This window comes from Miniopterus natalensis, chromosome 12, assembly GCF_054644295.1.
Source record: "Miniopterus natalensis isolate mMinNat1 chromosome 12, mMinNat1.hap1, whole genome shotgun sequence".
In the NCBI taxonomy this organism is placed as follows: Eukaryota; Metazoa; Chordata; class Mammalia; order Chiroptera; family Miniopteridae; genus Miniopterus; species Miniopterus natalensis.
The window spans coordinates 22,513,852-22,530,108 of NC_142092.1; the positions used below are offsets into that span (position 1 = coordinate 22,513,852).

The 16,257-nt window shown below is 36.7% G+C and overlaps 1 protein-coding gene across 1 annotated transcript in view; it reads right to left on the bottom strand.

Annotated features, from left to right (window-relative positions):
* CCDC171 (coiled-coil domain containing 171) overlaps nt 1-16,257 on the bottom strand; it is a 236,209-nt gene that overhangs the window by 162,012 nt on the left and 57,940 nt on the right. The window contains exons 10-11 of the mRNA XM_016214453.2: nt 10,419-10,557; nt 47-149 (exon numbers count right to left, since the gene is read on the bottom strand). Of these exons, the coding sequence (XP_016069939.2) occupies nt 47-149; nt 10,419-10,557 (242 nt within the window). The remainder of the gene's footprint in view (nt 1-46; nt 150-10,418; nt 10,558-16,257) is intronic.

Here is a 16,257-nt window from a genome sequence, read left to right on the forward strand (position 1 = left end):
TTGGAACACTGACAGATGCATCTGTCATTTTATACCTTCAACTAACCTGATGTCCACTGGCCCGACACAGTAAAGCTGTCCAAGATCGATTCCAATTCGTTCACGTTATTTTCACATGTCTCTACTAGAAAGGCCTGGTGCTTCTTAGCCTTTTAATTAAGAAAAAAATTACACATAATAAGGTCACACATAAGAGCTGCAGATTTTTTGTGTGAACATACATAGCATAATTAAGGATAAACAAGCTAATAATTACCCCATTCAAGTATATTATTAATAAACCTCTTTCTGTCTTAATCGTACCTTTTACTTGGCTTAATGTAATACTGTATAAGATCGCAACGACAATTTACTGAGGCCTTAGTGTCTGGGACACAGTAATTCTTTTTACTCTTACAACAACCCTATGAAGGGAAGGCTATTAGTATACCAATTTTACAGGTAAGAAAATTGAGACACAGAGGAATTAAACACTTTAAAAGATCATGCTGGCAGTCATGTGGCAAATTGCCAGATGGTGGTCAAGAGTAAATGTAGTAAGACCAATTAGAAGGAACTATAGCAGTCTACTTAAGAGGTGATGGTAGCTTAGGCTAGGATCTTAGCAGCGAAAAGGGGGTTTATACACTAGAGATACTTAGAAAGTATGGTCAGACCTTGATAACATTATATTGGGTTAGATGTTGTGGACTGGACTCGACTGGACTCGACTGGATTGGATTGGACTGGACTGGACTGGACTGGACTGGACTGGACTGGACTGGACTGGATTGGACTGGATAAGGCTAGATAAGGCTGGATAAGGCTGGAAAAGTACTCAGAGAAAAGGAGGAGTCAAGGCTGATGCCAAGGATTTAGACTAAGAGAACTGGGCGAATTTCAGTAGATGAGTGAGAATAGTGAAGGTGGAAAAGGTCTTATTTGGCTGTTGTTTTTTGGTTTTGCTTGTTTTGTTTTGTTTTCATTCTTATCCAAGGATATTTTTTCCATTGATTTTCAGAGAGTGGAAGGGAGGGAAAAGAGGAGAAGGGGAGAGAGAGAAACATTGATGTGAGAGAGACACACATCGATTGGTTGCCTCCTGCATTTGCCCCAACTTTGCTGGGGACAAACCTGCTACTCCAGCATGTGCCCTTGACTAGGAATCGGGCCCCCGACTCTTCAGTGCGCAGGCTAATACTCTAACCACTGAGCCACACCAGCCAGGGACTATTTAGGCTGTTTTTGTTTATTTACTTGCTTATTCTTTTGGGCAGGAAGTACAAGCCATGAATTCTGTTTTGATCATATTACATTGGAGGTACCTTTAACAGACTCCCAGCACCAGCACAATGCCTAAATAAATGGATCTAAATAAATATTTTTGAACTAACAAAGAACAAATAAAGCAGGAAAATATGGGAGGCATCTGGGAACAATGGTGCAAAGCTCAGCAGAAAGATCAGGTATAGGTCTGGGAATCACCTACACACACCGCCTGAACACTGCCTAGAGAGTGCTTGATGGAAAGAGGAAAGAGCCTAAGACAAAACCTTAAGAAGCAGAAGAGTTAGGAAAGAAAAAGCCAGCAAAGATTGTTAAAAAGGGGAGGGAAAGAGCGTAGTGCCATGAAATCCAAGCTAAGAGAACAGTTCAAGGACAGAGCTCTCAATTAGATGCAATGCGCCCGGCCGGGCGTGGCTCAGCAGCTGAGCATTGACCTAGGATCCAGGAGATCGAGGTTTGATTCCCGGTCAGGGCACATGCCCGGGTTGCGGGCTTGATCCCCAATGACTCTCTCATCATTGGTGTTTCTATCTCTCCCTCTGCTGCCCTCTCCCTGAAATCAATAAAGATATATTTTTTAAAAGAAAATTTTTTTTCAATTAGATGCAATGCTACAGAATATTCAAGCAAAAGGGATGCTAAAAAGTGTTCACTGTGCATGCAAGTCAAGGGTGACTGAGGAATCTGTTACAACCAGACTGGGACAGGCTGAAGGGGAGTAAAACTGAAGTTCTTCTATCTCAAGTGAGTAAGAAATAAGTAATGCAAATAGGAAGTTTAGACAACACTCTCTTGGTAAGAAGGGAAGCAGAGAAAAAGGGCAGTCACAGTTGGCAAGGAGAGCGGGTTGGAGAAGAGGTTTTCTGGTGTGTGTGTGTGTTTAATACATGAGAAAGTTAAGCATGTTTAAAAGCTGAAATAGAGGCACTGGTGAAAAAGTGCTTAAAGCTACAGAAGAAACGGGAGAATAAATATTACAAGACAAAATTACATCATTAAAATATGTAAAACTAATAATTCTTTCTATAGATGTCAGTTCAATTATCGCTTCAGAAAAGCTCTCCTTCGCCACCCTATGTCAATTTCCTTTATTAGATTCTTGTTAGCACTTCTCACAAATGTGATTCTGCATTTACTTGAGTTGGTCTTTTATTAATGTCTATCTCATAAAATTTAAGCTCCATGAGGGGAGTACATATAATCTCTTTTTTTTTTGGTCCTCACCAGTGTATCCCCAGCATTTAGACAATACCAAGCATCTAAAATAAGAGTCAAATAGTCAACAAACTATAGTAAATACTATCAACAAAAGACTGTTAAATCAATTAGGATTCATCCACACTAACTTAAAAGAGGAGGAAGCTTTTCTTCATGTACTAATGTGGAAAGATCTCTACGCAATATTGTTGAGTTAAAACAAAAGAGGGGCTGGAAAAGGTGCATTCTACTATAAAATAAATGATCCAGGGTCTAACTGAAAGCCCTTTTGAGTTGAGATGCAAAATGGAAGAAAAGGCAAAAACAAAACAAAACCAGACTTGAAGTTTTCTGCTTTAGTATACCACTAATAACCTGCTTTTTAAAGTTGTAGTGTCAAACAAGTTATTATCAGGAGGGAGAACAGAGAGAGGGAGAAGAGTGTGCTTAATATGCTACCATTCACGTAACGCAGGGGTGGGGAACCATTTTTCTGCCAAGGGCCATTTGGATATTTGTAACATTATTCATGGGCCATACAAAAGTATCAACTTAAAAATTAGCTATGAAAAAAGCTCATATTTTTATTAAATTTCAAGTCCTGCCTGAGGTTGCCTTGACAGGGCCAGACCAAATGATTTCACGGCCCGCTGGCCAGATGGTCCCTACCCCTGAAAGCGTGTTTTGTGTGTGTGTGTGTGTGCATGTAACTTGTGAATATAATGCTAGAGTTTCTCTGGAAAGATAATTATATGATACATGATAATACAAGGCAAATACTGAATAAGACGACCTAGAAAAGACTGAACCCTTAGGATATTAAAACATTTTGTAGGAAAGAACTTTCAGAATAATGGAGTGAGGAGCTTGGTGAACCCTCTACCTAGAAAAACAACAATTTAACTGGTGAAAAAAAAAATTTTAATCATGTAAAGCTATGGAAATTGTCCTAAAGGTAAAGGAGAAACTTTCACTCAAGAAAATTTACTAATCATCAAAATTAAAAATCTTAGTACTTCAAACAACACCATCAGAAAAATAAAAAGACAGCTCATAAAATGTAAGAAAATTTTGCCCATCATATATCTAATAAAAGATTTTTGTCTAGAATATATAAAGAACTCTTATAATTCAACAATAAAAAGACAAAACCCCAATTGAAAATTGGACAAAAGACCTGAACAGAGACTTCTCTAAAGAAAACATACAAATGACCAGTAAGCACATTGAAAGATGCTCAATATCATTAGTAATCAGGAAAATGCTAATCAAAACCATAATGACATATTGTGTGACACACACACACTGGGATGAATACAATAAAAATAAAAATAAAAACAGGTGACAATAGTCAGCAGAGATAACTGGAGAAACTGGAATTCTCATATAATTCTGTTGGAAATGTAAATGCCACTTTGGAAAACAGTTTGGAAGTTCCTCAAAATATGAAAATTGGAGGTACTATATGACCTAGCAATTGTACACCTAGGTATATACCCAATAGAAATGAAAATATGTATCCACACAAAAACTTGTACATGAATGATCATAAAAACAAAAATGTTGCCTGGCCAGGTGTGGCTCAGCAGTTGAGCACTGACCTATGATCCAGGAGATCGTAGTTCAAGTCCCAGTAGGGGTCGTGCAGGAGGCAGCCAATCAATAACTCATCAATGATATTTCTATCTCTCTCTCCCTCTCCCTTCCCTTCTGAAATCAATAAAGAAATATATTTAAAATTTTTTAAAAGCAAAAAAGTTGAAGTAATCCAATGTCTATCAACTGATAGGTGAATAAAAGTTGGAATATCCATGCAATGGAATATTATTCAGGCATAAAAGAAATGAAGTGTTGATCAATGATACAATATGGATGAATTTCAAAAACATTAAACTAAGTGAAAGAAACCAGACACAAAGGGCGACACAGTGTATGATTCCATTTATATGACATGTCCAGAATAGGTAAATCTGTAGAGATAGAAAGTAGATTAGGGTTGCCCAGGGCTGGAGCGGTTAGGAGAAAATGAGAAGCGACTATTAATAGATATGGGGGTTTCTTTCAGGAGCCATGAAAGTGTTCTCAAACTGACTGTGGTGATGGCTGTGCAACTCTATGGATGTATTAAAAACCATTAAACTGTATAGTTTAAATAGCTAAATTGTATGGTATGTAAATTTTATCTCTAACTATTGTAGAAAATCTAAATTTCAGTAAGACTGTATCTTATCTTTAATGCTCATCAAAATTATTGCACAGTAAAGATTATCAGCACCATTTACAAATGAGTAAACAGATTTGGAGGGATAATATCACCAGGGGGTCACATAACAATTATGATAGAACTGGGATTAAAACCCAGGTCAACTTGTCTCCAAAATATATATACTTCCTATTATGCCATGCCAACTGAGGCTAAGACCCTCATCAATATTAAGGGATAAAAATTTACAGAAAATAATGTAGAAGGCCAGACAAACTGCATACTTGGAGTCAGCTCAATATAAAGTTTCAAATAAGTTCCTAGTTCAACAATAATTCTTCACTTTCAAGGTCATGGCTCACCCCTGCCTAAAAGATGAGCTAAAACTTCAACATAATTACAGTTTTTAAAAATCTAATGGAACGCGGGTCCCGCCCCGCGGCTCGGGCCTCCTCCAGGGGCGGCGGGAGACGGGGCTGGGCGGGAGCACGCGCTTCGCGGGCCAGGCGGGGGCCGTGCGGGGCGGCTGTGCGGAGCGCGGGCCGTCAGCCCTTCTGACGGCAAAAGCCTCGCCACAAAAACCCAAAGCACGCTGAAGACCACACGGTTCTCATGCAGCCTGGGAGAGGAGTTTGCAGAGGCCACAGCCGACGGCAGAACAGCTCGGCCCGTCTGCCGCTGTGCAAACGCCGCCCGAGCGGAGCACCGGGCGCGGGCCGGGAGGCGGCACCGCGACCAGAAGACGGGAGCGGGCAGCCGGCGGCGGGTGCGCCGCGACCCGTCGGCTGCGGTCGGGGCTGTGGAGCGCGGCGTAAAACTGCCACCATCCTGCGGCCGGGAATCAGCCGCCAGGACAAACGAGCTCAGCTCAAGGCGCAAACCTCTCCACGCTTTTTTTTTTTCCCCCACTACTGTGTTAGTGATCTTTATCACCAACATTGGACATGCAACTAGTTGAGCGTTGGTTTAATGAGGATCAACCCTTTGGTTAGTAAGTAAATGTGTTTGTGCTGTAAAATAAATAAATAAAAATAAAATTTAATGTCAAATTAGCCAGGAAACACTGACCAGTGTAAAATTTTTCAAAGAATGAAGAGGAACTTTGATCAATGACAAGGCCTAAGAAGAATGAACTATGTCTGAAAGCTGCTGTTACAATTAGCAGTATTATAATTTTGTACAGAGATATCTGGCTAAGAGTTTTACAGGCACCAGAAATTTTACTTATATTTAATAGTTAGGTTTATGAAACAACTAGTAACCAGAAAAACTGTTGTTTTACAGTTGACAAATGTTTTTCCTAATAAATTGTTTTAGTTTTATAAAGGGAACTTCCTTTCTTCGTTCATATAGAAAAAGTATGTAAGTTTTTTTAATGTGAATTGTACTTATATTTTGTTCCAAAGCTGTTAGTTCCCTTAATATTTTTTAATCCTCATCTGACGATGTTTATTGATTTGAGAGAGAGAGAACATCAATTGGTTGCCTCCTGTATGCGCCCCAACCGGGGATCAAACCTGCAACCTAGGTGTGCCCTGACCAATAGTCAAACCACAACCTTTTCTTTTTTCCTTCTTTTTGATGTACAGGATGACACTCCATCCAACTGAGCCACCCGGCTAGACTCTTAATGGCTTTTTTAAAAATATGTTTTTATTGATTTTTTTTTGAGAGAGAGAAAGGGAGGTGAGAGATAGAAACATCCACTAGAGAAAAATATCAACATCCATCTGCCGCCTCCTGCACTCCCTCTGTTGGGGATCGAGCCCAAAACACCAGGAACGTGCCCTGACCGGGAACAGAACCAGTGACCTCCTGGTGCATGGGTCGATGCTCACACACGGGGCTACACTGGCCAAGCTCTTAATAGCTTTTTGGTGAGCAAGAAATTCTAGAATGAAAACAGACTCTCTCACCTAAATAAATAAAACCCTTGGGTTAAAAACAAACTGCCAAGCAAAGATAAAATACTAACTTTCTAATATTTGATTAACATGTTTTACCATGTGACAAAGAATAAGTTTAGTGCCTGGCTGGGTGACTTGATTGGCTGGATAATCGTCCTGTACACCAAAGGTATACATCATCCTGCATACCTTTGATTCCCAGGTAGGGCCCGTACCTAGCCTGCAGTTTCCGTCCTGGCTGGGGCACATGTCGGAGGCAGCTAATCAACGTTTCTCACATAGATGTTTCTCTCTCTCTCTCCCTTCCTCTGTCTACAATTAATAAACATATCCTTGGGTGAGGATTTTAAGAAAAGAATACGTTTAGGTTAAATGTTAAATTGTTGATTCAACAAATCCCATATATACATCCACAGAAGTAACTAAGGGGTTGGGGGGTTTTTTAATGAAATCAGTATTTTATTATTTTTTTTTTTGAATTGCTAATAGTAGGTGAGAATTTATTGTGCAGTTTGAAATCAGTATTTTAAACACAGGCTGACCTTTCGAAACAGTTTTGGACATTTTTTAACACTAGTAAGTTTTTGAACTTTTTTTTTTAATGTTTTTATTGATTTCAGAGAGAGGAAGGGAAAGGAGAGAGACAGAAACATCAATGATGAGAGAGTCACTGATCGGGTGCCTCCTGCATGCCCCCTACTGGGAATCAAGCCTGCAACCTGGACATGTGCCCGGGTTCATGGGTTGATGCTCAACCGCTGAGCCACGCCACCGGGCAGTTTTGAACTTTTAATTTGAATATATTTTAAGCCATTACAAAGGAATTCTGAGTGAAAACAGGGCAGCACTGGAACCTGTAATCAACATCACATACATTTGCTCCACAGCTCTTACCTTCTAATCCCACTTTCCACTTAGTACCTACCATTGCATACCCAGCGCATTTTTAAGAACGCAAGAAGCACTTTCTGGGCTGAACTGAATTTGATCTGGTTAGTTTTCATAATCATCACCACCTGCAGTTTTTCCTTGATCATATTAATGATAGCTAATATCTCATATGATGAAACGTCACCCTCCCTTATGAAGCTTTACAACTAGTTTTCCAGTAGATGCTACCTTCCAATGTGAATGGGGGTCTTGACATACCCCCTTCTCTCTCTCTCATACTCAAACACACACAATAGCATTTTACTTTTTCAAAGGTCAAAAATGAGATTTGTATTTTTAAAACTTAATAATTTATGTTAAGAATAAATTTCAAAAAGCTTTATGCTCATATTATAAATTTCGAGAGCCAGCCATATAATAAACATTTAAATGCACAAATACAAACATACAACACACATTTTATGAATATTAATAATATTAAATTTTTAAGGACCATTAGGAGAGACAGAAAGTGATGTTTATATTATCAAAAACAATGCTCATATATAAATACCACTATTCTGGGTGAAAAAAGGAATCAACAATTTTTTAGTAAGATTCAGAATAGAATGTTTTTAGCCCAATAGTTTCAAATGCCTCCTGTAAAATCTGAAACATGTCCTTCTAAAGCAAACCTAATAGATTATTTGAAGCAAAATATTATCAAGAAACATTAACTTTACCACAAAGCATAGTAACCAAAGCACTTTCCCAAATCCTATCTAATGCTAGCCATCATTATTATTATATAATCAGCCAAGCCCCCAAAGTATAGGAAAAATATATATACTTGACCATTTTCAATCACAAGTTCTTTAGAGAATAAAATATTCTTTGAGCAAAACCTCATGAGAACTAGAATTCCCTTTCCAATATATGGTCTCTCCTAGAGCTGTAACTAAATATTACTGAGTGGCAGAAAAACAAATCTCAAGAAATGATGGACTTAAAAAAATTTCATTGTAGAAAGCACAAAGCAAGTTCTAATAATACCAATTTGAAAATGATAGCTCCCCAGCTTCAAGAGGAGCAGATATAAAAACTCACAGTAATGACTAAAAGACCCAGCTGGATCTGCTGAGCCTCTGAGCTCTAATAAGCACGATCACTGAGCAACTTAAACTACAAATTCAGTTTTATTTAGTACTTGATTAAATCATTATTAAATTCACAGGTTTTGAAATTAATAGTTCAATTTTAATCAAAACTTTTTAAAGTCAAATTCAATACTGTATAACACAGAATATGAAACTAATTTTGTTAAATCCTTAGATGCCCAATGTTGAAATTCTATTAATTCTGTGACATTAAAGATAATAATATACTATTCATTTACTAGTCATAACTTTAATTATTAATTTCATTAATATAAAAGCACAATTAAAGTCGGTTGGGTTTATATTTTGGGCTTTTCCACAATTATGTTCTATATTTGTAGTATATCTCGTGACACAGGAGAGCTATCACTTCCAACTGGCTTATTAATACCTTGTATATCCTGACCAAGATGATCTCTAAGGCCTCTTCCAGCTCTAAAAAGCTATAATGTACTACATTATACAATTGTTATTTTTAAGTCTCAAAACTTCCTTAAGTCTTTGCATATTATTAATAATACCTCTATCTCACTAGTAAACCTATAGAGAACAGAGGCTTTAATTTTCTCTTGCAATGCAACCGAGGAAGTAAAAACCAAGACTTGAATAATGGCCATGAACATGACCTAAACTAAAAAACAAGCTGTTACCTCAAAGGGAGAGAAAAATTACCTGTGGGTAATTGCTGTTTCCCATCTATATTCAATAAAATACTGAAACTATTATGTTCAAAAGAAATATAACTGTGGGAAAGGCACACGGGTACATAGGGCCATGAAATGTCATTAAAACAAAGTTTCATTTCCAAAACAAAAGGTAAAGCTTCCTAAGTGATTTTCTCTTTGGTCAAAAACAATTATGAATTCAAAGCAAAAATAACAGCGAGACTTTAAGGATGCAGAAGTATAAAATCTCCATTTCCTATGGTTTAAGCTTTTTAATTTGATAGATATCTCTTCATAGAAAAATTTTTAAAAAAGTGGGTAAGGTGCAGAATTCTGACTTTAGATGGATTATGAAGTAGGGAAAGAGGGAATCATGGAAAGCTTCACAGGTTGCAAGGTGGACAGAGCGAGGTGTTAAAGGCTATACAGGAATTGTAAATAGAAAAAAAAAAGGAGCATTTTAGTCAATGTGGGTCAAAAAAAAAAGACAACCTGAACAAAAGCAAGAAGATATGATAATAAATAATGTGCTTAGGAAGCCAAAAGTACTCTACTGTGGCTGAAGTAAGGCAATGGCAAAAGAAGATGGAAAAGTTAACATAGAGCCCAAAGAAATGGGCCTTATTAAAAAACCTGGACTTTATTCTGGAAGCAACAGGGAGGCATTGATGGGTTCTGAATAAAGGGTGACAAGAAAAGATCAATAATTTAGAAAGATAAATTTGGTGATGGTGTGAAAGCTAGTTTATCGCGAAATGGAAACAAAATGATCAGGTACAAAGTTATTACAAAAGGGAATCTTTTAAATCATTAATTCTCTTAATTGTAAACCCTCATCCCCCATCTACCCAGGTAACATTACTTTATACACCTAAAAATACATGAAAAGATAAGTAAAAACCACTGAATAAATTTTAAAGCATTCCATAATTCAGTGTTTTCACAAATTCGATTAGTTTACCCAACAATTCCAAAGAAGAGAGGTTTTATTATGTACATGTTACATACATCAGCATCTCTAATTTTGAAATTTTATATCAATGTCACTAAAATTATTTTCATACTATTATCTCATGGCATGTGGGGAAAAAAACCTGTTAAACATCAAAATTGACCCAATAAAATAACTGCCATAGGGTTTTTTTATCCTTACCATTACAAGTTCTTCCTGTAATTCACTGCAACTTTTTTCATTATACTGGAGTCTCTTTGAAAGGTCTGTAATTACTCTCTTCTGTTCCTCAATCTCTTCATTTAGTTTCTTGTTTTTGGAGAAATACTCTCTTTCTAATCTGAAAAGTTAAAGTGTCAGAGTAAGTTTTTCAAATACGCTTTTATCAAGTCCTATTATACACTTTTAAGACAAGTGGCAGATGTACTATATATATATCATGTTTTCAAGACAAAAGGCTTTAATAGGTCACCTCTCATTTTTTCAAATAAAAAGGCTTGCCCATTCTTAAATTAAAGACTCTAAATGAATAATACCTTCCCCCTTTTGTTAGCAGATATTTGTACAACGCCCAATTTTATAAGCAAGACATGTTTGGTGTTGATTTGATCTCACTACTATTTTTTTATTCATTCCTTCAATGGTTATTTATATTTTATTTTTTTTATTGTTGAAAGTATTACAGAGGTCCTCCTTTTTGTCCCCCATTGACCCCCTCCACCCTGCACCCACCCACCCCAGGATGAACAAAACCCACACACCACAGTTCAATTAGCTCAGAAACTGCCTCAAGACACAACAGTCCTATCAAATAATGTTCAAACTAAAGTATAACATTAGAAATGGAGCCAATGCTTTACTCCTGAGTGTCCACGCAAGTGGAACTGGTGTGACAGCATGGAAAATCCAAAGCCAGAATAATCAAAAAGCATTCATATTCTCTGTGAGAACACATGAATTTCTTTCCGAAGGACTTGTCTTCTTATTGAAATTTTCCTTGGGTTGACATTAAACTGTATTTATACCCTTGTATGGACATATGATAAAAAGTAGGTTCGAATTATTTTGGTTTAAAATTTGTTGTAGGTAATCTACCAAATGACCTCAGACTTCTTGACACTAAAACTGAATGAACAGTCATCTGGACTATGAGAGAAGGTAAAGATCAAAAAATATATTTTCAGAATGTAAGTTTTTAATTTTTCCTCTAATGTGTAATTTCTCAAGAAGCTACTTTACAAGGGAGTAAATCAAACAAGGAAGAAGGCATAAAATCAGCAAACAATTGATCCAATATAGAAGAAAAGGACAGGGAATCCCAAAGGTGATGGTGAAGGGAAGTCACAAGATGACTATGAAAAGGGAGCCAAAAAGCAATTCATCCAGGAGGGATGTCTCTTAGAGAAAACTTAAATATGATAGAATTTCTGAGGTGTGGGAACATAATGAGATTTTCAGTTCTGTTAGAGAGTTTAAGAATAACTTAGTGATTGGTACACATAAACTAATCCAATTTAAAAGTAGGCAATTATTAATTATTTATTCATTTCATGATTCAGCAAATCTTTAATAGCAATTATGTGCCGGGCACTAATCTAGGCATTGGGAGACAGCAATGAACAAAACAAAGTTGCCCTCAACATAAACAAACAGACAATATACCAAATATAATACAATAAAATCTGCTATAAAAAAATAAAGATTAACTTATATGCAAATATGCATAACCCATGGGCACAGACAATAGTGCAGTGAAGGCCTGACGGGGTGGAGGGGGGTCAATGGGGGTAAAAAGGGGTATATCTGTAATATTTTCAACAATAAAGATTAAAATAAATAAATAAATATGTCCTGGCCAGTGTGACGAAGTTGGTGAGAATGTCATCCTGTGCACCCAAGGGTCGAAGATTCAATTACTGGTCAGGGCACACACCCAGGTTACAGGTTCAATCGCCAGCTGGGGAGCACACAGGAGGCAATTAATGGATGTTCCTCTCTCACATCGATGTTTCTCTTTCTCTTTCCTTCTCCCTTCCTCTCTAAAATCAATAAAAACATATCCTAGGGTGAGGATTAAAAAATAATAGTAATTATGCCCAGCCAGCGTTGTTCAGTGGTTGAGCACCAACCTATGATCCAGGAGATAGAGATTTGATACCCAGTCAGGACATATGCCTGGGCTGTGGGCTTGATCCCCAGCAGGGGGTGTGCAGGAGGCAGCAGATCAATGACGACTCTCCCATCATTGATGTTTCTAACTCTCTCCTTCTCCCCTCCTCTCTCTGAAATCAATAAAAACATATTTTATTATAATAATAATTAAAAATAAAGATGAGTTACCAAAAAATGTGTAGAAAAAATATAATAATATTAAAGGATGGCAGGAGGGAATAAATAAGCGTGTGCTATGTGGAAGAAGGGTACAATGGAGATAAATAAGTAAAGCCCATAAATAAAATCTAACGGTGGAAATAGAAAAATGGCAGACTATGAATGTTATTTAGAAATAAAAAGTTAAATATTAGAAGAAACATCAATAAGAATTAAAAGTGATTGGTTTTTTTGCCAATATATCTCCTAGGGCAAAAGAAACAAAGAAAAAAATTTTTAAATGAGACTATATAAAACTAAAAAGCTTCTGCACAGCAAAAGAAACTATCAACAAAATGAAAAGAAAACCCACTGAATAGGAGAACATGTTTAACAATGACACATATGATAAAGGGTTAATTTCCAAAATATTAAAAGAACTTATACAACTCAACACCAGGAAGACAAACACTCCAATTAAGAAGTGGGCAAAAGACCTGAATAGACACTTCTCCAAAGAGGACATACAGATGACCAATAGACATATGAAAAGATGTTCAATGTCACTAATCATCAAAGAGATGCAAGTTAAAACCACAATGAAGTATCACCTCACACCTACCAGAACGGCTGCCATCAAAAAATTAACAACCAACAGTGTTGGCAAGGATGTGGAGAAAAGGGGAACCCTAGTGCATTATTGGTGGGAATGCAGACTGGTGCAGCCACTGTAGAAAGCAGTATGGAGCTTCCTCAAAAATTTAAAAATGGAACTGCCTTTTGACCCAGCAATTCCACTTCTGGGAATATATCCTAAGAATCCTGAAACACTAATCAGAAAGAATATATGCACCCCTATGTTCACTGTAGCGTTATTTACAATAGCCAAGATCTGGAAATAACCCAAGTGCCCATCAGCAGATGAGTAGATAAAAAAGTTGTGGTACATTTACACAATGGAATACTACATGGTCATAAAAAAGAAGGAACTCTTACCTTTTGGGACAGCATGGATGGACTTGGAGAGTATTATGCTAAATGAAATAAGCCAGTCAGAGAAAAACAAATACCACATGATTTCACTTATATGTGAAATCTAATGAACAAAATAAACTGACAAATAAAATAGAACCAGAGGTATGGATACATGGAACAGATTGACAGCTGTCATAAGGGAGGGGGTGGGGAAGGTTAGATGAAAGAAGAGATTAGCCAAAGAATATATATATATATATGCATAACCCATAGACAGAGACAACAGTGAGGTGATGGCCTGAGGGAAGGGGGGGCAGGGCTGGGTGGAGGTGGGCCAAGAGGGTTGGGGGGATAGGGACATCGGTAATAGTGTCAACAATAAAAATAAAGTTAAAAAAAAGTGATTGCCTCAAGCAAGTGGAAACTGGTAGTAGAGAGCCATGTGCCGAAAACTGGTATTTTTTGTGAACTTAATAGTATTATACTATTTTGCTTTTTAGACTATGTACAAGTGTTAATTTGTTAAAAATCAAAATTTTAATTAAAAATTGTTAGCAAATATAAAACTAAATGCAACTGTTATTTGGTGCTACTTTATAAATAAAATCCAAACCAAGTCCACTGAAATGGGAACCATCTACTTGCTCTCACAAATCTCATGCACAACCCAAAGAAGTTGGTTCCTATGCTTCTGCCAACAGCCCCACCACGGGGAATGAGCAGGGCAGGAGTGTAATGAAGACTAATGGGAGCGCTGTCTCTTGGAACTCCAGCAGAGAAGAGTCAGGACTTGAAAGAGGGAGAATTTAGGCAAGAAATGACAGAAAAATAGAAGATGGAAGTAGGAAAGATACCTTCTTCCCTACCGAATTCCCATTCTTTTTTTTTTTTTTTTTTTAAGAAAGCTCAGCTAAGAATGTAACAGCAGTAACAGCCAGTTTTAGCAAACAGCCCTCTTTGGGCTATCTTTTGCCAAGAAAGTAAATGGTAATAATGCTACTGAATTATAATACTTTTGTTATTTTTATATTTTTGAGTGATATATTTAGAAAAAAATTTAAAGTTCCTAACTTGAGTGTAATGAAATAAGCAAATTTAGATTTAGTCCACTCAGTATCATATCTTTCACTAGTGTTGTTTTAAATTGAATTTAAATTTAAACTAGATTTAAGGATTACAATGATCTTCTTCTTACCATTGTCCAGTAATAAGTTACCACAGTTAATAAAGATTTGACATATTAAAAATTCTAAAATAAACTTCTTGAAAAGGCTTAGTTTCATACTGTGGGTCCTAGATGGAAAAAATTATAAGAAAATTTTATTACAGAAATATAGAATATAGTCCTGGCTAGTGTGGCTCAGTTGGTTGAGCATCATCCAAAGGTTGCCAGTTGTAATCCCGTTCAGGATGCATTTGGGAGGCAACCAATCAATGTTTCTCTCTCACATCGATGTTTCTCTCTCTCTCCCCCCTCTCCATTCCTCTCTCTAAGATCAATAAAAACATTTTTAAAAGAATATATATATTCTATCTAAAATCATGTATATAATATGTAATTGTTAAAACAGCCTATTATCAATTTCTTAGCTAAGTTCTTTAAATATATATATATTCCAACTAATATATAGGTATACATTCCATCTAAAACAATTTCATGCAGGGATATTCACTGTTACAAAAATGTTGACCAAAATTATAGCTCTAAAATACACACAATTGCTTTTTTCTCCTGATTTTTTAAAAATATTTTATTGATTTCAAAGAGAAGAAGGGAGAGGGAGAGAGAAACAGAAACATCAATGATAACAGTCATTGATCAGCTGCCTCCTGCACGCCCCCTACTGGGGATTGAGCCCACAACCTGGGCATGTGCCTTGACCGGGAATTGAATTGTGACCTCCTGGTTCACAGGTCAACGTTCGACCACTGAGCCACGCTGGCCAGGCTTTTCTCCTGATTTTTAATGAGATTCTGCCTAGATCTACCTGGAAGGAAACAGAAGCTTAAGAATCTTAACCACATTTTCTCTATAGCCTCATCATCCTCAACTGCTAAATCGGTTCTATCAACCAGGTAAAACAATGTCCTATCCCAAAACTTCCCACTCTCAAAATTGTAAATTTTAAAGGTATGACTTACCCTAAAGACCTAAAATCTACCAAGTCTTCTTTTGGAGTACATTATCCAAATCTTACAACTACTTAGAAAACTTAATACTTGAGGATTTGTGTCTCTAAAAGGTTTTCAAATATTTTTTTTAAAATTGTCTAAAGAAGAGTCAGAAGTACAACTAGAAAGTGAAATAACTTGTCCAATGGTCTCTCAGGTCATATCATTCTTTCTGATACCACAGATAACTGGAATGGAAGCGGCTGTCGTATCTCAAACAAGGAAAAGGAAGATGGGTCGGGGAAGAGAAGTCACTACTGATAAGCAGTGGGGTTTAATTATTATTTAATTTTTATTGTTTATAATTATCAACTTTTATTACTATTGCAGTTATGTGGATGAAGAACAAAGAACATTTTGTTGAAACATTTAGGATTGTTAGCTGGTGCTTAGTTAAACCATGTAACTAATATTTAGAATTGTTAGTTGGTGCTTATTAGAATACATAATTTGAGTAAAATTGTTCAAGCACCAAGACACAAATAATAGCAAAACAAACTTAAGGAAAAAAATTGCCTTGGAAAAAAACTGCTTTGGGGTTCAATAGAAAAGTACTTAGGTTGTTAGTGGGTATCTTAAAATT